This window comes from Odontesthes bonariensis, chromosome 5 (genome assembly GCF_027942865.1).
Source record: "Odontesthes bonariensis isolate fOdoBon6 chromosome 5, fOdoBon6.hap1, whole genome shotgun sequence".
In the NCBI taxonomy this organism is placed as follows: Eukaryota; Metazoa; Chordata; class Actinopteri; order Atheriniformes; family Atherinopsidae; genus Odontesthes; species Odontesthes bonariensis.
Genome location: NC_134510.1, coordinates 17,295,610 through 17,316,581, shown reverse-complemented (window position 1 = coordinate 17,316,581; position 20,972 = coordinate 17,295,610). Strand labels below are relative to the sequence as shown.

General features: G+C 42.7%; 2 protein-coding genes across 6 annotated transcripts in view; one reads left to right on the top strand and one right to left on the bottom strand.

Annotated features, from left to right (window-relative positions):
• The window catches only part of dnah5 (dynein, axonemal, heavy chain 5), a 103,958-nt gene extending 99,309 nt beyond the window's left edge, over positions 1–4,649 (bottom strand). Inside the window, exon 1 of the mRNA XM_075465094.1 lies at positions 4,489–4,649. Within this exon, the coding sequence (XP_075321209.1) occupies positions 4,489–4,578 (90 nt within the window). The 5' untranslated portion in view covers positions 4,579–4,649. The remainder of the gene's footprint in view (positions 1–4,488) is intronic.
• Positions 4,650–5,793: 1,144 nt separating this feature from the next.
• triob (trio Rho guanine nucleotide exchange factor b) overlaps positions 5,794–20,972 on the top strand; it is a 99,580-nt gene continuing 84,401 nt past the window's right edge. For 4 of the 5 annotated variants that reach the window (XM_075465086.1, XM_075465085.1, XM_075465093.1 and 1 more), the window contains exons 1-2: positions 5,794–6,065; positions 15,447–15,500. In XM_075465086.1, coding sequence (XP_075321201.1) covers positions 5,996–6,065; positions 15,447–15,500 — 124 coding nt within the window. In that variant the 5' untranslated portion in view covers positions 5,794–5,995. The remainder of the gene's footprint in view (positions 6,066–15,446; positions 15,501–20,972) is intronic. The other variant, XM_075465089.1, reaches the window with a different exon arrangement.

Sequence of the window (20,972 nt, the reverse complement as noted above, 5' to 3'; positions counted from 1 at the left end):
GCTATGGATTAAACAAGGGATTTGTCCAGGTTAATTTGTAATTTACCCCAAGGAACATTAACTATCAGACACAGCACAATGACCTCCTGCGGGATACTCTGCAGTGTCCTCGTTGTTTAGTTAAAAAGCCCCGACCCAGTGGGGCACAAACACAGGACTTCTGAGAGCTGGGACAAGACTGAGTCAGCTGGTGTAACATGCTGTTGTAGGCTTATCTCATTCTGTGGATGCAATAGAGAATGTGAAGCTTTGTCACGGTGTGTCGCACGCTGAGACAGGAGGAGTATCTTGAAAGGATTGCTCATTTGTTAGCTCTTCCTACAACCACTGTTCCCTGGAAAGTTTGTGCTCTCTCTGTTTGTTAAAAAATGGTCAAATCTCATGGGAGATATTGAATCCCAATGTTGGATACAAGAGCTGCTTGCACTACAGAGATAACCCTCATCTAGCAACGCTGTCTCATGTAGTGTCTTTGTGGCTCAGTTGCAGTTTTGGTTGTACAGCTGCCCTGCAACATTCCAACCCTTCACAGTTAGTGTCATCCTTTCGGTCCTGTGGATATAAGGTGAAGCCATATATGGTCAACTCATTGGGTCCTTTGTCTTGTTCCTGAAATTATTTCAGGATGCAGCGATCACTTTTTAAACATCCTGACCCACTTATATGCAAACGGAGTAAAAAATTATGTTAAAGCTGTATATGACTCTCAGTGATTAATTGGGAGGTCAAGGGTTTCTGACCAGGCACCAGTTTGTAACGTGTTGAGAGTGAAACCATTAATGTTGCGAATAACAAATGTACACATGCACAACAACACACACACGTATAATGACAAAGGGACCTTGAACAAAATGAATATCGAATTCCATTAGGTGTTACTGTGCTGACCAGTAGATGATATGCACAGCTTTGTCCACAAGCATCTGACCGGCAGTTTTCACTGAAGAAATGACTGCAAAGCTTTGCATTAAAAAGCGGCGTGGTCATCAATTTTGAACAATGCCATGACTGAGTTTTCTACGTTGAAACCGGCTGGTTGTTGTGGGCTCCTGTGAAACAGGAGAGTGACTGTAAATTATAAATGAGGAGGCACCAAGATCTGAAAGAGAATACATAGACTAAGACAGAGAGAGGTTCATGTTTTTCAAAAGAGTATTCACACTGACACAAATACATAGAGAGCCGAGCGAGAACACTTTAAAACAGATGTAGCTCAAAATGTCACAACCAGAAAATGTTTGAGAACAATGTGCATCATTTCTATTTTTATGGATTATTTACTTATAAACCACTTTTGGGTTGAGTGTCAGAATCATGACCAAGAAAAGTGCCATTAATTTCCATTATCGCCGCTGTTTGAAGTAAGACTGCTTTTGCTAAAGTGCATTTGCAGACTCAAAACATAGAAAGAGATCAACAGATAATGTATAAGCTGTCTACAATGGGTCGGACCACTCAGCGCAGACATAGCTTCACTTTCATTTTGATCAATAGCCCACAGAAATCAGACCAAACTGAATCAGTTTATACACAGTCAGTGGAGCAGATTGTAGTAGCTGCAACATTTAAGACTTTTTGTCCACAATATAGAACTAATTCATAAAGAGTAACTGAGTAAACGACTACAAGTAGAATATTGACCCCATGCTTTTGAACAAATTTTGCCTGTCACACAAACAAAACAGTGAGATCATTTACTACAACGCTGATGGAGTTCAACGTTAATGAAGAAAACAGTTTGTTTAAAGTTGGCAGTCCTCGTCATCTTTCTGCCCCATCCAGCCCTCCGAGGCTGGGGGCAATCTCAAGGCAGCTATTCAAGGAACACACCACCATCTAGTGGACTGAGGCTCATAACACAACAACAACAACAACAACAGAATGTCATGTGGCTACACAGTTATTTTTGACAACAGCTGTGACACTACTGAGTCTAATACTGAAGTGGCTCTCAGAGCAATTATCAAAAGGGCTTTGGGAGTTGAAAGTTGAAAATGGAGCGCAGATTAATTCTGTCGGTGTGTTTTTCACACAAGAGAGACGGGAATATTGGTGTGAACACCAATGATACTCTACTGTAACACCACTTTGTTGGGTTGGTGGGCCAAATTTATCATGACTAACTTCTGAAACCTTTTTATATATTTTGCTGAATTAAAACCTGTATTTCAAATCCATACGATTAGGGATTCTATGTGATGGACTCGCAAAGAATAGTTCGAAAAGAATTCTAAAAATCAAAAACAGGAAAAAGCAGTGCGTGTATGTGTACGTGGCCCCTTTTGAAACCCTGAATTATGCTCTGCGCCTGCCAATCATCTTTAGAACGCACAGAATTAGTTCAGTTAGCTTAGCTGGTGTACAGTCTAAGTGTCACAGGATCTCACAAACATGTGATGTGAAAGGTCCCAGAGCCCACAACACCACTTAGCAAGGAAGAACATCAAGCAAGCAGCATCATAAAGACAAAGTAGCTCTCCCTAAGGGCCAAGGAAGACACAAAGGAGTACCAATAAATATAAAGATTGAAATGTCAGTCCATAGGACCATTTTAAGCCATAGACCATAAAGATAGTATTTGTGGAAAAATGGTGATTGCTTCAATAGAAAAAACAACAAACTACTTGTGTTTGGATTGTTTTACAAAAATGCCTTTTGGAATCTCCCAAAGCATGCGGAAGGAGGTACTCTGGTCGGCTCAGACTAAAACTGTCCCTTTTTGCAGTCAAAGAAAACACTCCCAAGAACACTACTCCCACAGTGAAGCATGGTGGTGGCAGGCAGCATTATGCTGTGGGAATGTTTATTATCAGGAGGGCTGTGAGAATTATTTAGAACAGAAGAAACGATGGATGGTGTTAAATACAAGAAAATTCTCGAGGAAAACCTGTTTCAATCATCCAGGAAAACTAAACCAGGACAGAAGTCCACCATTTAGAATGACAATGACCCTAGGCATACCGCTAAGGCAAGAGTAATACTCTCGTTGAGGCTCAAAACCTTACCTGGACCAGCAGAGCCCATCCAGCTTGAAGGAAGTGGAGCAGCTATGCCTTTGAGGAATGGGACAAAATCCCTGTGGCTAGGAGCATCAAGCTTTTCCAGCAATGCCCCAAGAGACTTAAAAACTGTAACTGTTGCAAAAAGTACTAACTTTGCCAAACAAGAATTGACAAAGTATTCAGTACAACTGCCCGCCCCAGTTGTCAGGGATTTTATTACTAGCATTATTTTTCTAAAATCTTCTTTTCTTTTAGTTACACTACCCCAATATAGACCATTTTATGAAGAATTGCTACATAGAATCCCCTATTATATTAATTTAAACTACAGGTTGTAAAGCAACAAAACAGGAAAGACACAACAGAGGGGAATTCTTTTGCAAGGACAAAATAAACGATTTGTGTTATTTTAGCAGTTTTCCCAAATATGTTTAAGGCAGAGTTCAGATATGATTATGGCCTTAAATCTGGGACCATTCAATTTAGCATCCACTTTAACCATATCCTTTAAAGCTGCAGTCTGCAAGATTTGTTGTTGTCATACGTAAAGTCCTACTTTTTGGCATTTTAAGAGTTTACATGATCTATCAGAACGCTTGAAGTTGAAAACGGTGACCTCCGTAGTCGCAAAATGCAAGAAATGCTTATTTTTTAACCGAAAAATAAAAAGTTATTCAACTTCCTGTCCCGCCCCTTCAAAACACATGAGAACTCGTGCACGTAGACGTGCACGCCAGATGCGCCTACACGACTCCTTATTCATCAACTCACCTGTCATTTGCGATCATGGAAGACACAGTAAGTAGACAAGCCGCAATGAAGTTCAATAGTCCAGATAAATAAGCGTGGGGACGAGCCTACCTTGTATCGCGCGTGCACAATCGGTGATTGACAGGCAACAGAGCCCAGCTCGTAAACCTGATTGGTTACCTTTTACCGGTCCGGTCTGCAATTTTGTAAACAAACCTGCTGGTTTTGGAGGGACCTAGCGGGACATATGGGGACCTAGAACTCTTTTTTTTTTTGTATTGGGGTATTTAATGTACTACTTTCAGAATCCCCGGACAGTTCCAGGCATTATGCTTGAAAAAGAGTTGCAGACTGCAGCTTTAACTTTGGATGAGTGATCCTTTAGAATATGTGTGTCCGTGTGTACGTGTAAAATAAAAAAGACAAATCTGATATATTAATAAGGTATACAAACTTTTGCATTACAATGATAAAAAGTAGGAAAACATATAGCCGTATAGTTCATATAGTCCTGACGGCAAACAGCTCAATAAATGCAAAACTATTAAAAATGAGCTTACATAACCTTTATCCTATAGCCCAGCAAAAGGAAATTACAAGCACCCAGATTACTTAATCATGTCAACGTTTTTAAACGATTGGGGTAAAAGATTTAGTTTGAGCATCGTGGCTGCTGGTGAGATTTCTCAAAAAAAAAAAAAAATAAGTGTCACGCTACCAGGATTCTCTTTCAAACCTGCATTTCCTTCAGTGTCTCCACAGTCACGGAGGGCTGGGTGGGTCTGCTTCTGTAGCTGACTTTAGCGATCCGAGAACTGAAGGACATGGCTCGCACATTCCCTCACAGGAGGCCCGTCTCAATAAAGGAGCTCTAGATTTACTACTCAATGCTCCACGACTCGCTTATCAGTTCATTTGGCTTATAATTTGAATTGATTCTGCACAAGCTCTGAGCCTCCACCAAACACTCGTGTTGTTTCTAGTTTCCAAGGATACACGGCTTGAAAAGGGGGGCTAGGGGGCAGAAGGCTGGTCCTGCCTCTCACGGGATAAAGTGAAACACAACAGTCACATGTGGTACTGCGTGAAACTGTTGAAACTATGGACACAATGACAGATGTAGTCAACAAGACCATCGATAAACAACAGCAGCGTCACGCTGGAGGACCAAACTGAACAACGCAGGCTGGTTTTATATCATTTTCGTCTTTCTTGAGCGCTTCGTTTTAAATTTGCTCGAACTAAAAACACAAGTATGACAGTTTAATTTGTCAGAAAGGCAGATAACTGAAGTTGTTCATGACCATGTGTCAGATTACGCAGATCCCGAGTGCGCGCTTTGCTGGCGCAGTTTCTGCAGGCAACCTCTAGGTGACAGCAGCGTGCCGTCCTTAACTCGAAGCTGCAGCTGTCAGGGAGAACTGGGTTAGGTTTGTGGGGCAAATGACCTCATACCGTAGCATCATCTTCATCACTGGGAGATGAAGAAAGAGTGAACTCATCCCTTTTTAATAGTCGTTTTGTTCATCTTATCGGCAAAACCATGTTTGGTCCAACTGAGCAGCGTCTGAAAACTGCCTGAGGTACTTCTCCTCTCGCGTTTCTCTAAAGAACTGAACACATTGTTTGGTTAAATACAGGAACGGCTACGTTGGGTATGGGGGGGAAAGATGCAGGGATATCCACGGCCGTCCTTCTGACATATGTCTTAACATCTGTGTCTGGGCAATTAAGATAAAAGGTCCTGACACAGCCTGCATCAGCACCACAGGGAGTGACGCTGGGGGGCTGCTGATGTGCTGTGGCGCACACCAAAAAATTGGGTGTCGTACACTGCACCAAACCCCCACACCCCCCCGCAACGGAATCCCAGGATATCCCACCCTTACCCACCCCTTCGAATCGGAATAGCCCTCCTTCCTCAGCTCTCCTCCTCTTTTACCTCCGCCTTCACTCATTATCACCCCTATCCCCCCTCCTCCTCCCCCTCCTCCTCCTCCTCCTCCACCTCCTCCCCTGCCTCACGTCCCAACTCGGGAGCGCCGCCGATCGGTCGCCAGGATTTTCCCTTCTCGGCCAAAATGGAGGAGAAGGTCTGTCGCTTAATGAGGGGAGCCGAGATTGTATGGTCGGATTTGCTTGAATGAAAGGCGTCAGGACCCGCTTTTGATGATAGATTGTTTCTGCAGCTGTAAAAGCCTTTGAGGATATCCATCGCTATTTCCGCCGAAGCGACCGCAGCCATGAGCGCAGCGGAGGGACTAGATGAGGCTGCGAAGGACGCGGCAGACATAGCGGCGTTTTTCAAATCCGGTAAGTCGGAAAGGGGCGAGACTGCCTCGGGGAGAGCTGGGGCAAAGCTGTGGGTGCCGTCCCCGGTGGTCCTCTGCCCCCCAATGTGTCAGAAATGACTGAGGGGTGTCATTGGTGAGATGCACAGGCTGCTGTGCGTCGGTCGTGCTGTAGAGATGCTCACACTTTGTGGTTATTTACCTCGTTTCAGTCTGACCTGTCATGCTGCAGCCTTTCATGTCAACAATACGATTACCCCCCCCCCCCCCCCCCATATGACCCCATCTTGGGTTGGACCAAGGAGACTACTAGTTTCCCCAGTCTTTTTTATTTTTTTTCCCCCTTTTTTTTTTAAACGTTACACGCATCGCGAGCCCCTCGTCGTTGGGCTAACCTTTCTGTCTTGAAATGCATGCAGGTTGAACAGCTATGTAAACGAAGGTGGCACCAGGCATGGCTGCTGACCAAAGTCTGCCCAATCTGATGCAGGGAAAGGACAGGACAGGCCCTGGATGCACGTATGGGCAATAGGTTGCACACCTCTCTTTGGGCCTCTCTGAAACGATGGCATCATCATAACAAAAAAAGGATGGGCCTGCCTACTTTATCACTCCGAAACATAATCACGTTTTATGGGTCCTAGTTGGCTGCACTGGTATCCGACAAGAGCTCTGCATCAGCCCAAGACTTTAGTTGGCCTGTGCTTTGTTGAAGAGCTATTGACTGACGTGATTTATTGCCTGCCTTTGATTCAATGTGTAATTGAAAATAACTTGATGATTATTAGTGTAATGTTCATTTATATCAGGTATTGGCAGACACTGAAGGTGCCATGCAGTACACAGCCTCCATTCTTTAAGCTGTGACACTAGAAAAGCTGTTTCCCTGTTAATACTTGGCTTATTTTGGCCTTTTTAGACCCGTATAACAGGCATTTCTTTAAAGCCACTACAAAGTCTCAGGACATGCTATTTAGATGGTACGTTTAACGTCCAGTGCTTTGCAGTGTCAGGACCTCGGACATCAGATGAAGCAGCTGTCTCTCTCAGCTGCTTCACTCTGTGACACCTGGTGCCTTGGGGTCTGCTGTTCCCCATCCCCACAAAGTGAGCCCATGCAGGAACGCAAACGCACCATTTCTGCGTGTCCACTATGGGCGATAATGAATCCTTGCACTAGCTTTGCATCGAATGCTTTGATGTGCACACTTCCAGACTTTTTATCCAGTCTACAAAGCACATACTTTCTCCCTGAGATTTCCCTATGCCAGTCAGACAGTTAGGAATGTTGTCAAAATGGATTGTATTCAAATGCTTTCTTACGGTTGGTTGGATGCCTGCCAATGTATTTTCCTATAGCTGGGTTGTATCAGGCTGGAAAGTTGGCTCGCACTCAACTTAGACTGCTTGGATGTTTATATAGCAGCAAATGCACTTCATACAGTATTCATGATGCAGACAGAAATAGGTTATGGCCTCAGGAAACTTTTCGAAAGAGAAAGTGTGGAAAAAGAAGCTGCTGAGAGGCTAGCACAAAATGTAACGTTTTAAAAGTTGAATGTGCGTGTTTGTGTAGCTGGGATTAAAAACAGGTAGCTCTGAAAGGTCTCAGCCACTTTGTTCAAACTTGGCACACACAATGGTCCTTCTTCAGTTCATCAGTCTGATATCGAAAACACTTTTTTTAGTGGCAATTAGTAGGATTTCCCTGCTTGTAATCCTCGGTTCATGTTCTTTGGTTCAGTCTTCGTATTCTGTATTTCTACGACTTCACTGACGAACGACAGCAACTCTCGGCTGACATTGTGTCATTTGCCTCTCTGTTAATCGGTTCTATTAGCTTTTATTTCATACCATATTTTTGTGTCCCTGCACTTTATATTACCCTCCATGTATACACACATGTTCAATCTGCCCAAACATGATCTGTCAGTCCATACTTTCTAGTTATGCGTCTCTCTCCAGAGTGCTCTCTGTAATAGATGCCAGCTTGTTGCATGTTTAAATCTTGGCATACAGCTGCTCACTCTAGTTTATCCCAAGCACTTTTATTTCTGGGGCTCTGTATGTGCTTTGGTGCCCTATTTAGTCTGTCAGGGCTAAAATGTCTCAGTTTCTTCCAGCAAACAAGAACTAGAGTAACTGACTGTCTGTCTGAGCAACCTGATCACTGGCTGAGATGCTGGCTTAGTAAAAGACTTAACTTATTCACTGGCTGCATAAGCAAATGTAAGCTTTTCCGGCTGCAACAACAAAGCGGTTGTTTGTATGGATTAATCTGCTTTACCTGACTGAGTGACAGTATCATTGGCCCTTGAAAATGCTCGATGTTCTTCTCCGCTTGACTATTTTCAGAGAGCAGATGGTGCTCCATCTCTGAGTCCCACAATGTTGCCGTGGATCAAAGCAAAGCCTCTGAGTCACTCTCCCAGGTTGCTCATGCCACGGCCTAAAGTCCAGTCTTGAAATTGATTCCAATAATCAAACATACTCATAACCCCCATTACCAACATAGGTGCCATGTGAATTTAGATATCGGGTCATTTGTTATCAAGGGAAGTTTCTTCTAAGCAAAAGGTTTGTCACAGGGATCTCCACTATGTTGTTGTATTTCAGGAGTTTTTGAGGAATGTTGGCACTTTCTTTCACCTTTTTACAGCTGATGGGGGAAAAAAAGTATTTTTAAAGGTGAAATCTCTTGCTAACACACTGTCTTGAAGAATAACTCTAAATGTCTGAGGTAAAATCAAGTGCAACAAGCAAGTTGAGCACCGAGGGCTACGACAGTGCAAATCTTTACTGGCATGTCTTAGCATTCATATCAAATTATGCCGATTTCTGTCCCGTGTATTTACCTCATGCTCAGCACAGTCCTTTACCGTCCACTTTCAACGTCTGCAAAGCTTATAGGCTGAACAACGGACAAAGTGATTTGTGTTTATGTGGCTCGGGATTTGTCACCTGCATCACTAAAAATATTCCGTAATCTATTTACATTAGATGGCGTAAAATTTCATCATGATCCAGAGCATTGCATCTCTAGATTAACCCCCGGTCAAATAGATTGGGGCTCAACAGGGAAACCTTCCTTGCAAAACCAAAAATGACATTTGCACACTAGTGTATCTTAAAATGTATGTATCTCATATATATAGTCTCTTTGAGTGACATTTAATGAAGTTACTGGCCATGTAATCATATTACTCTACAGAACTGCGCTGTGAAACTCAATTGTCATAAAGCAGCCAGATGTATGCCGGAATAAGATCAAATAACTGTCAGAGCAACTTCGATGAGACTCCTATTCCAAGTCATAACTGCACTGGTCATAAAACAGGGGCCATCACTCACATCACCCACGTTGCACTGGGCCTTAGGGTGCTGTAAAGAGCTGCTGTTCACTGTGTGAACTTAGCATCTTTCCATTACCAATGCAGATATTCTTTTAGCTTCACCCTGCATGTGTGAGTGTCCCACTTGTCTTGTCTGAAGCTTTTTAAATAATAGATTTTCTTTTGTTCCAGCAGAATATTTGTCAGGCAGGTGTTTTGTTATTGTACGAAGAATTATATCTATGAAAAAGGCTAACTAAAAAACCCTTAACCCCTGACAATTTGATAAATACCAACCATGCTAGTTGTGACTCATTATGCATTCAGGGGCTCTTGCACTGAGACGAGAATGAAGATGTAAGCATCGATAATGGCAGTGCCAGTATTTACATTGCTGTGAGCCATTTCCCTCTGTGCCCACAGCGAACCCAGTGACCTGTGCCAACGCAGGCTGTAATGGGAGCCAGATCACCAGAGCAGTGATTTCTCATTGCGTTGTGGAGCTCTCATAATTGATGAATGACCTTATGTCATCTTGCATACTCAAGCATAAATCTTACATAATCTTAGAGATGATGATTAGCGACAGTGTGTGGAGTAGGCTTCCTAAAGCACATGTATGGAAAGCATAGCTGCTAAAAAGAAGCGATAGCAGAAAGCACAGAGGCAAATGTGTCCTGAAAGGAGACGCAGAGGGTAAAGGCACTGAAAGTGGAGTCAACGAAGTAACTGAAAATGTAGGGTAGAAAGGAGCAAGAGTGAGATCCAGAAAGAGAAGACGTGACATACTTAGAGGGACAAACAAGCCATCACTCATCAAATTATAGATCAGAGGCTTGGGTGGAGTACACCCTGCAAAATGTAGGCTACTGTGCTCTTCATGAGGCTGAATCCTTACCGTTGGATCCAGGGGCAGCCTAATTGGCAGTTGGTCAGAGTTAAAGACCATAAGCTTATACTGGCATTGCCTGTGCTGCTGCACTGCATGAGCTCCCTCGACTCTTACTTACTCAACTCAAGCAGCAAGAGAGCACTACTTTGAGTCGATATGAACTCTGAGCAAAACCCTCTGAATTCTGTTATTCAGTATTTTGGCATTTGTTGGCACATGTTTTCAGTATAAATCATGGTTTGCCATCACCATCACCGTGGTGCTTCTATAATATCTGTAGTTAGTGTTAGTGTATGTCCATGTCACACAGAGTAACACGATTTAGCAGTGATATTGTTTGTATTGGTGGAATGTCACTTCGGCTTTTTACACATCTCCGTAGCTGTGGCGTATTTCAACCCAGCGTGTTTGTTGCATTGGTCCACAGCACAAATTAAGTTAGTTTCTACATCTGTCTTTTTTTCCTTTTTCTTTGGACTAATTTCTTTTCTGTTTGCTTGTGTCCAGTCTTGTGGATGTCATGTCACGAAAGTTCACAGATAAGAGGACACGGGGACGGTACGAAAGGAAAACTTTACTCCTGTCTCAGCTGTACTGTCATAGACTGTCATGTCATCATGTTTGGTGAGGTTTAAGCAAAACAAAACTCCTCGGTAAGGGTTAGAAAAACGTAATGGTTTGGATTCAAATAGATCCTTTTAGCGTACTGACATCTGTCATAAAAGTCAATTTTTAATTTTTCCTGGCTGCCAGGGTGACGAGTCCCACCAGGAATGCACGCTAAAAAGAAAATAAATAGATTACACAAAATACCATAGATTCTACACAGCCTTATTGTGATCAATAGCTGCCTGTGGAAATGAAGTGTTTTTTGTTTGTCGTTTTTTTTCTTTATTTCAGTAAATGATGGACTCATCTATTTGTGTGGGCAGCACAACAGAACAGTGTGTAACGCTATTGCTTCAAATTTTACCTCACTACAAGACAGTTCCTGGTTCCTGGATATTTCTTGGCAATAATTACATGTTCTCATTGTACTTGTGTTTTTTTTTTTTTTTAACCAATGCTTCAGTTTTTGCCCACAGCGTAAAAACACCCATTGTTTACCCTGACCAACGATCCGTCCTGGGAGTACACCGCGTCTCACTTAATGACAACTGATATGCACTCCTTTACATTCCATTAAGATTTTTGCAAAATGGCTAAATCCAGTTCAACCTGAACCTGTATTGTTGTCCACATCTGCATCCTGTTCAGTTTCAGGCTTGGTAAGGTTTCCCAATGTCAGTATAAGCAAACCACTCTTCTGTACAAACATCTACAATGCCAGTTGGCTTTGTTAACAGATCGTCTGAGAGGGGCTGTGTGACTGAAATTCGCTCACAGCAGAAACAGTTTTTATTTTCAAAGACCCATGGGGCTCTTAAAGAATTAAAATGTGACAGAAATACAACTGTATGTCAAATGAAAAGAGGCATTTTTTCTCCTCACATGTGTTTATTTAAAAAGAACCTCTTAAAACTTGTTGTGGTCCGTTTACCTCTTAGTGTTCATTGGAGAGGTTTTTGGCAAAGACATTCGGGAAGAGAGCAAGGCGAGGCAATTACCCGCTTTACAACCAGACCATGCTGATCGATCTCATCAAAGACTCTTGACCTTTTTTGGAGGAGTCGTAATACACTTTATGGACATGTAACCACCCAGCATCTTGCCAAGTTATTGATTGTTGTAAAATGGCATTTGGATCGAGACACACCCACACAGCCTTGGTCCGGGGTATTCTTTTATCTTCTTTTGGGAAATCTCTTTGTGACCTTCTGAATTGTTCTTACGCTAAGAGGAATCGTTTTTGTTGTGACCATTAAGCGATAAACATAAAACCGCACGAGGAATCTTCCTGCATATACATACATAGTGGTGGGTGGCCTCAAGTCGATCATAAGAATTCCAATAAGTTGGCAATGGCTTTGTAGGATGCTAAGTGTAGCCTGTGGGGCAACTTCATTACCACACAAACATACACATGATACAGGAACCGGCACAGAGGTATAAATCACGACATCCCACCCAAGTCGCCTGAGGCTTGGAAAGCCAGGAAGAGATGGGGGATGGATTGATGAATGAGAGATGGAGGCCTTGGAAGATTCCAGGTCATAAAAATAGGCTGTGGGCTGGTCTGTGCGTCTCCTGCAAATCCCTCATCCGATAAGAGAGCAACCTCTATCAGTCAACAGCAGACACCCCACCAACACTGTCCCTTTTCACCCCTTTTGTTGCCCCCTCCACGTCTCTCCCACACATTTTTCCATCATGACCTCACACCTTGCTTCTCCTCAGGGTTTTCATGAATCTCAGTGTGATCTTGTTGTTTAATATGTGGCCTCCTGTTGGCGAGTCCCCTTAATTGGATGACACGGGTATGGGAAATGATAAATGATGACATGCAGGCAGCAGCTGTAACAGGCAGACAGGTGTCGCTTAGGAGGAGGACGAAATTTGGTAACTAAGGATTTGCCGCAACAATATAACAGGCAGAGCTTTTTCCAGGTATTTTGGAAAAACAGAATAAAATGGCTTTTGGGGCCCGAAGATGTTTGATTGATTTGGCAACTGAAGCAAGGAGCAGCAAAAACTGATGACGGTACTGCTTTAGACCATTTTATAAACAAATGTTCATTCACAAAATGCCACGCCTCCCTACTGAATCTTTCTATTCTCTATTTACGACTCTACAAGGGATGTTCCTCCCCTATCTCCTCTTCCTTTCCCTTCATCTTAAACCAGGGATAGGCCTACATCTGGATGTGGTACTGTATCTGACACCAGTCTACTGCAATGCTTTGTGTCTCTACTTTTTCCAATTCTAGCTCTTTGATTATTATTTAAAAATAAAAGAACTCAGAACTCATGAGGGCATATTCCTCTTGAATTAGTCTTAAGAACTTCCTCTTGTGTGAAAGGGGATTTGCCACCAAGTAAAATGGCGGGGTGCCATTTTACTAACCCATAAAAAGCAATTCATGAGTGAAACTAGTTCTTTTTCTGGCGTAGATTGAAAAGATAAGCGGGTTTATTTTCCTGCGGTTCCATAGTTTCATATGATTAAAGAAATTCCGGTTTAATTTGTGAATGAATATTGTATGAGGCTGATAGTGTTGCAAACACACTAAATAATTCATTTCCAGTCACACAGTAGCACATACAGTATGTTCAGCTGGATGCTTGCAACTTCACAGAACAGCACTCTTGCGCCGTAATCTCGTGTTTTTCTTTTTAAGCAGACGAGCCGAGGTCCTACTTCAGTCAGCATGAGGGCAAATAAAAATAAAAATAAAAAACACAACAGAATAAAGCAGAACACGGACTTAGCTTTGGTGAAATCAAAGCGTAAGTTGCGGTCTGTGTTTGCATACATGTGTGAGCTTGTGTGCTGCATGAGACTGCTTGTCTTCTGTCAACAGCTGTGCCCAGTCTGTCCAACGAGAACTGTGGAGTCTGTCTTTCTCACAAACGCACTGGCACTGCACTCCCACTTGCTTTGAAGACACAGGCAGCCTCTGATCTGGGTCGCGTGAACAGTACTCCTTAGCCGTGGCCTCTTTGGCTTTGGATGAAATAGGCCAAAGATCAAACTCAATACCATATCCAACAATGGGGGCTTGCTGAAGTACTTACTCTGGGTAAATTGGGGCTGTTGTTGAAGATACACCACCAGTTCTGTTGTTGCAGCTCTCTGCATATTCACTCGGCTGAAACTGGCTGTCAATAAAACGCTGACTGTAATGAAAAATCAAGTGAATTTGATGGCACTTTCTAAATAATGAAAGGTAAAGGTATTGCAAATGATTGGTATTGGTATTCTGGAAAAATGTGTCCTTATTTTTCCTCACCAGTTCCTTGATTAATGATCTATTCCCGATTATCTTTATTATTCCCTTTTTGAGTCTGTTCTGATGCTTTAGTAATCCTCTAAAGTAAGGACAAATTGGAGGAAGCTTAATGGCAAATATCTCCTCTCAGAATTCCCAACAGTTTGATTATGATCACAGCCATAAGTGAAGGTTCCCTCATTAGCCTTTAGGGGGATTTGGTTTCCTTTTATTTTTTCATTCCATTTGAATTCCTTTGCCCTTTGTCACTTCACTGATAAGGCTTCGAGAATTCTTTTCGCACTCTTTCCCGGGACCAAACCCTTCATCCTTCCTGAACTGTTTAAAAACGAAGCATACAGTGTGTGAGCAGGTGCTTACTGTAATCCTCACCAGGCGACAGCATATGCCAGGCTGTTCTTTCAGAAAGTCAGCCAGGAGAAGTCAGAGTGGTGAACTAAGCTGCCCCCGTCCCTCATTCCCCTCCTCTCTGTTATCTTGTGCCACGAGGATGTCCTACTGCTGAGTGACCCAGAAAGAGTTTCTTCCACTACATACACGGCACACGTCAGACCAAGTAAGACTTTGGATGAAACGCTCAAAGTATTTATTCCAATTTTTTTTAATTTTCCAAAGTATATTGTCATTTTGGTGCAAGAATTATGCCAAAATAAAGTTGATGTGTGAAATGTGTTCATAATGAATCAATTGTGGTCTTAAACCTGTGACTGATTCCAGCCCTGCACTTCAGACTGACTGTATTTGTCTCCACTATAATGCTGCTGCAAGCATACCAAACACAACAATGGGTCCTTAGGCATCATAGTAAAAAGATTCACTTGCTCACCAGCACCGTGCTGAGAGTTACAAATAAGTCTGTGTGTGTGTGTGTGTGGGTTTTGTGACACTTTAACAGCATAAGGCATAAAAAAAGAGGGATAAAGAGCAAAACAGGATTTGGTGTCTTGATCCACAGTAGGTAGATATTATGACAGCCTGTGCTGAAGCTCATACACTTACTTGTGCATTTGTGGGCACACGTGCACAGTATGGGAGCTAGGGCATCTGCATGCAACATGTCTGATGGTGTTTAATCTCAGGGAGGGACTATCAAGATATCCAGATCAAAGGGCTGCTCCACAATGGCTTACTGACTCTCGGATTTGTACTCGTACACTTGTAATGCCTTAACCTTTCATTTTGACACTAAAATATTGTGAAGATTGTGCTACCGCTCCAGTTGGTCACCTTGCGGCCATTTCGATCTGTATTTTTTTTTTTCTCATCACGGATCTCTCTGTCTCTTTTAGATTGCTCTCTTCCAAAATGCGAATCCAAACTGGATGGCCCGGGTCAAACCTCAGGTAGGTCTGAGTGTTTGTGATAGCCATGGGAAAATAAGCAGGAAATTCTTTACTGGTGAGGACATGTACGCATGACCCATTTATGAACCATGAAAACACAAACTGTTTCTCTCTAACTACGAGTTTTATTTTCACTTGTCCCACATCAGCTAGAATTACAGGCGTGAATGGGATTTATGGATTCTTATTTTCAGAAAGGCCTCAGAGTACAGAACGCTGAGGCCGAGTCTTGCTTTTCTGCTTTGTTTTGCACATTTCTCTCTACTTGGATGCAATACTGTAGCTTTTATATATTAAATGTATTCATGTAAGTCAGATGGGGAAGTTGTTTACTGTGTACTATGCCCACTTTAGGGAAAATGCTGTGCTCCGTCAAAGCACTTCTGCGTCGAATCCCATCGGACTCAAGCTCTTCTGTGGCATCAGCTAGCAACCATGACCTTGTGGGTTTTCATCCCCTAATACCACCAGGATATATATATACTAAAAATATACCGAGTCACTCTCTCCTGTGTCACTTGTTTGTGAGGGGAAAAAAAAAAACAGGGGAGTTAAGGCTATGTACAAAGATTATCCCACATAAATGAGGGCCTGAGTCTCTATTTATTTATTTATTTTTTTTTTTTCAGTTGAATCTTTTGGGCTAAACTGTATTGCAAGTGTGGAGCTATTCCACAGAGAGTCCGATTTAAATTAAAAGGCTCACTCTAATCCATTCAGCTGACATACACTGACAGAAATGCATTTAAGTTGCCATGCTGAGAGTTAACATGAAAACATTTGTGTCAAGATGGCATGCCATGTGGGATTTACAGTATTGGACTACAGCAAAAGCAGAGTCATCATCCTTGCATGGTGTTCCATTTAGCTCTGAGTGTGATGTGTTACACTCGGTTTTGACCTGATGTTTTCTGGGTCATCCAGGGATGAAAAGAAGGCTGTTTTGTATTGACAGCTTGGCCTATTATTCCCAGTTGCCAGAATGTGAACGGGTGATAATGTGAAATGATTGGGACATGCCAGCCAAATCCCTCACACAGGCCTTTGGCTGGAAAACCCTTGAACTTCATCCCTGAGGCTGGCTCACACAAATTCGAGCTGCGTTGGTGTCTTTGTGTGTTTTCTGTGGAAATGAGGCTGCTCACAGCGTATCTGAGGTAATCAGGTTGTGCTGGCCATTTATTGCTGATTGTTTATTGTTCCTTTTCAATTACTGCCAACACAGTTAACTTCCTGTCAGCGTCAGTTTATCGAATTATCTCAAGCCTTGTGTTGACTTGGAATTGTAGGTGTCATCTTGGTATAAATGAGGCATTCCATGAGCTTGTAAGCTTGAATGAAGTAAGGGCACTTTTGGCTTAGAGTGTGAAAGTGTACCTCTTAAAGCCCACCCACCACTAAAACTCACAAGTTTAACCTTATTAGCACGTCCAGAGAATGTTTGTTTTTCACCAGCCAATGTGGCCACCAAAACTATTGCTGGGGATTTCAGCTTTGAGTCTTCAGACCACCACCTGCAGCCTAAAAAAGACGAAGAGACTAGTTATGGGATGGGGCTATACAGGTATCTTGCATGCACTTTAGAGGTGATGAGCATGAAGTGGGCAGGACCAGAAACCCAGGACCAAAACTGTATTCTTTGCCCCTTTTTTCAAAAGAGTTTCCCTTTCCTTTTTGTCTGCTCGGGGCACGAGAAATGTTGTGAATTTTGATCTTCACGGGATGTGCTACTTTTAGATTTTTTTTTCTTCCTTTCAAAGGACTTGCCGTAACCTCAGCTGGGTATTTCCTGTTGTTTAATCTAAAGTTTGCTTGTTTGGCCGACTTGATTGGAGAGGCCTTGGCCTTTTTTTTAGAATTGCTTGCCCAGAGCTCCCTGTGTTGCTTGATTGTCAGAGGTCTGTGTATATATGGGGGACAGATTTGTCTACCTCGTTAATTAGGTTAGCAGTAATGCATGCCAAGGGATGCAGTAATCTCTGGCAATGGATGGAAGGGGACAAAGAAAGGCAAAGTGTTATTTTAAGCATTCACATATTGTAAAGCATTCTGAGAATCCAAGCGGTGGTTCAAACCCGTGATTACCCTTTAAGAATCAATTCTGTCGGCATAAACAAATCTGTACGAGGCAGTAATGGATGACATGCAAAGTTGAGGCGTTACACAAAGCTATTTCTGCAGCAACAAAGACTTGATGTCCAACCTCTTTCATACATTTAGAGATGGCTGTTTTAAAGAGGGGGTTTAATCATCATCATCAGTCATCGCAAATTTGCAGTCGGGTTTATCGGTAGCCTTTAAGTCTAACTTCAGTGCTGAGTGATATCCGTGAATTCAGACTCATGCCAACTTCAGCTGTTCTATCAATACCGATCTGCCTCTTTTGTCTAATCCGCCAGCATCCATCTGTTCTGGTCATATCTCTGAGGTCTGTAGACAAACACTCTTGAGGTCCGCTTACTGTCTTACACTGACACCTTTTACAGTTTGGATTGAATTGTTATCGTATTTGTGCAGTGATTTGTTCACAAACCCTGCTTATATAGTATGATTTTTCAGTTGCCCAAGTCTGCATAACATTAACTGTTTGAGCAAAAAAACAAAAAAAACAAAGCGCACATACAATGTGCATGTGTTTTATAAAATAACAAGTGTCCCCAAAACACTCTTGGCCTGCATATGGACTTACAGGCTAAGCTTGCTCAGAGTAAATAGTTGGATTGTTCCCCAGATATGCTCAAGCTCGCAGTCCAAGATAATCTAGCCAACTGGCTCTTTAGTCAGGATGATTCTGATCTCTTGCTGCACTAATAAGATGTAAAACGCATAGCATGGTGAATTAGATGAGAACAATTTGCCTTGCTGGCTGAAAAAGAAGATAAATGTTTGAAAATGAAAGAAGAGATTGAAGATCTCCTTTCCTTTCCTTTCCTTTCCTTTCCTTTCCTTCCCCTTCCTCTTCCTCTTCCCCTCCCCTCCATATGTTTCTGTTCAGTTTAATTCAGTGGTGAGCTCAGTCTCTCATCCCTGCCCATACTGAGCACACTGTGTGGTTCCTATTGAACTGGGCTTTGAATGCTAACCATGTGCACCGCGGGTAGACGAGCAGCCAGGCATGCTCCCTCAGTCATGCAAACACACACTCGCTCACACGCTTCCAAGCAGTGGAGGAAGTGGTTTTCTCTGAGGTTCATTGGATTTTTTTTTCCATCCTCCCCTGCAGCGGCCAGGATGGAGAAGGCTAAACTCTGTGGTGTGTGTTTGTAGGTGCGGTTGAGTGTGTGTTTGAATGAACTTTGTTTACTCCCTCTCAGATGTCCACCTTCGTTTATACTTGTTTCTCTCTCTCATAGTTTATTTATTTTTTCCCCACTTTGCTCAGTGTCAGACATTGCGCAACTAAAGTTCTCAACATCCCTAAATGGCAGAGAAAACAAACAAGCTGAAAAGGACACAAAGCTGTGGAGGTCACAGTTTCATGTCCTAATGTCATGGCCAAGTGTTTGACTTCATTTGAACTCGGCTTGCAGAAATGCCCACAATCAGAGGGCATCCTTTTATTGTTCATAAATGAAGGTGTAATCCCAGTTTCAAAGTGCTTGCCGTCAGTGTAGCTTGTACCACAACCGTTTAAAAAGAGAGAGAGTTTGGATAGTTTCCTGTGACATCAGATATTATAAAAGGAGGCGAGTTTAAGGACGGTTAAAGATGAACACTGCAGGCAAAGCTTACGACTGCATTTTAAATATACTTTGATAGAGCTAAGAAACTGCAAAGTTTCCAATGAAATATGTAAATAATCTGAAAGTATTTTATGATTGTTCAAAGTTGTTAAATAGACTAAGTTCTACGTGGCAAGTGCATTCTTTTTTCTTAAGTACCTGTGAAAAGCTGCCGGGAGACACACGCGTTGACACACATTCATGAGAATGAAAGAGCGGAAAGCCAGTTCGACTCCCCGTGGTGTCAGCAGGACTCAGCGCTGAATGTGTCGGTGTCGTGCCTTTGTGAGCCTCTCCGATTGCATTTAGTTCCAAAGTGGACGTGAATGCGTGCATGCTGACTTCCGTGCAGGCCTTTTTTGACGCCTTGTTCGTGCACATGTCTGCGGGGACGGCTTCAATTGGATCGTGCTGTGGAAGAGCGCTGGCTGGGTCGGGTTTTAAAAGAGCACAGCTTGCATCCTCCTGTCACAGGATTTCAACATATCGATATCTGTTTGGCCATGTCATATTTCCTGCGGCTGCAAATAATAAGACATTCAAATCCGAGATGGGTTGGCGAATAAAGATCTTATTCAAAAGGAGTCTTTTTTTTTTTTCCATTATCGAAATCATCGTCTCCACTTTAAATTTCCCTTACTGCATATTTGCAGCTAATAATTACTGAATCGAAAGGTGCGCCATGTACAATTCTGTGTGGTTCCTCTTTTATGATCAGTGCCTGTGATATTTTGCTCATCACCCAAATTCTTATGTAATGTGTGACAGAGAAAATGGGAGACAGAAACCTTCGAGACACATGATTTAGAACAAGACCTGATGCACGACTTATAAGCAGATATCACAACCTGCCACGGATTAGCAAAAATTCATTGATCGGATTCATCAGTGATGGTTTACCTTAGCTTTTCCCTGTGCCATCCACAAGCAAATACATTAGATATATAAATACACCACCATCTGTTGATATACTCCATCTGTTATTAACAGCATTTTCCCCTGAAGTCAAGGCAGGGAGTTTGTCTGCTGCTGTCAACATCAGATTCCTTCTACACATCAGAATCTGTTCCCTTTGCACGATCTGATTTCAATTAGAAGAGCGATATTCTCTGACAGCATTTTGATGAAATAAAGATGAGTGGCGCCGCATTGTTTATTGTCTATAGCTGTCCCACCCCCACCCGCGAAACCCTCATAGCACTGCTATTTCCCACATCATCTTCATCATCTTTGTCCTCTGCCTCTCAGACCCTGGTCTTTTCCTGGAGACCACTGATGCATAGAAAACCAAGGTTCCGCTCTACCACCCGCCCAATCACCAGCAACCTCTCCCACGCGCATCAGCCAATCGCTCTATGGAGGATGCTAACGGGGGAGGGGCTGGACATCACGGTGAGGGTGGGTGGGTGTTGTGTGTACGTGTGCTCGCTGGATGCTCCTTAACTCCAAGAATATAAAGGATGCTTGGCTGCTCCAGGAACAGGGGGTTATCACCTTCACGCCTTCTCCGTCCTCTTTAACGTATACATTTTGGGTTTTTTTGTGCCGTTGCAAGAGGAAGTACTACTTTATGCCGGAGCACTATGCTGGATTTTTTTGGATTGGATGATTTTACAATGCAGTAATAATTTAGCTTATTTCTATGCTATGATTACTGTTGACACAGATTTGATCTATAGCAGGAATGTGGCTCTGACACTCTTGTAGAGTTCTCACAGTTCATTTTAAAAAGGTATCCGCATGGAGTGGA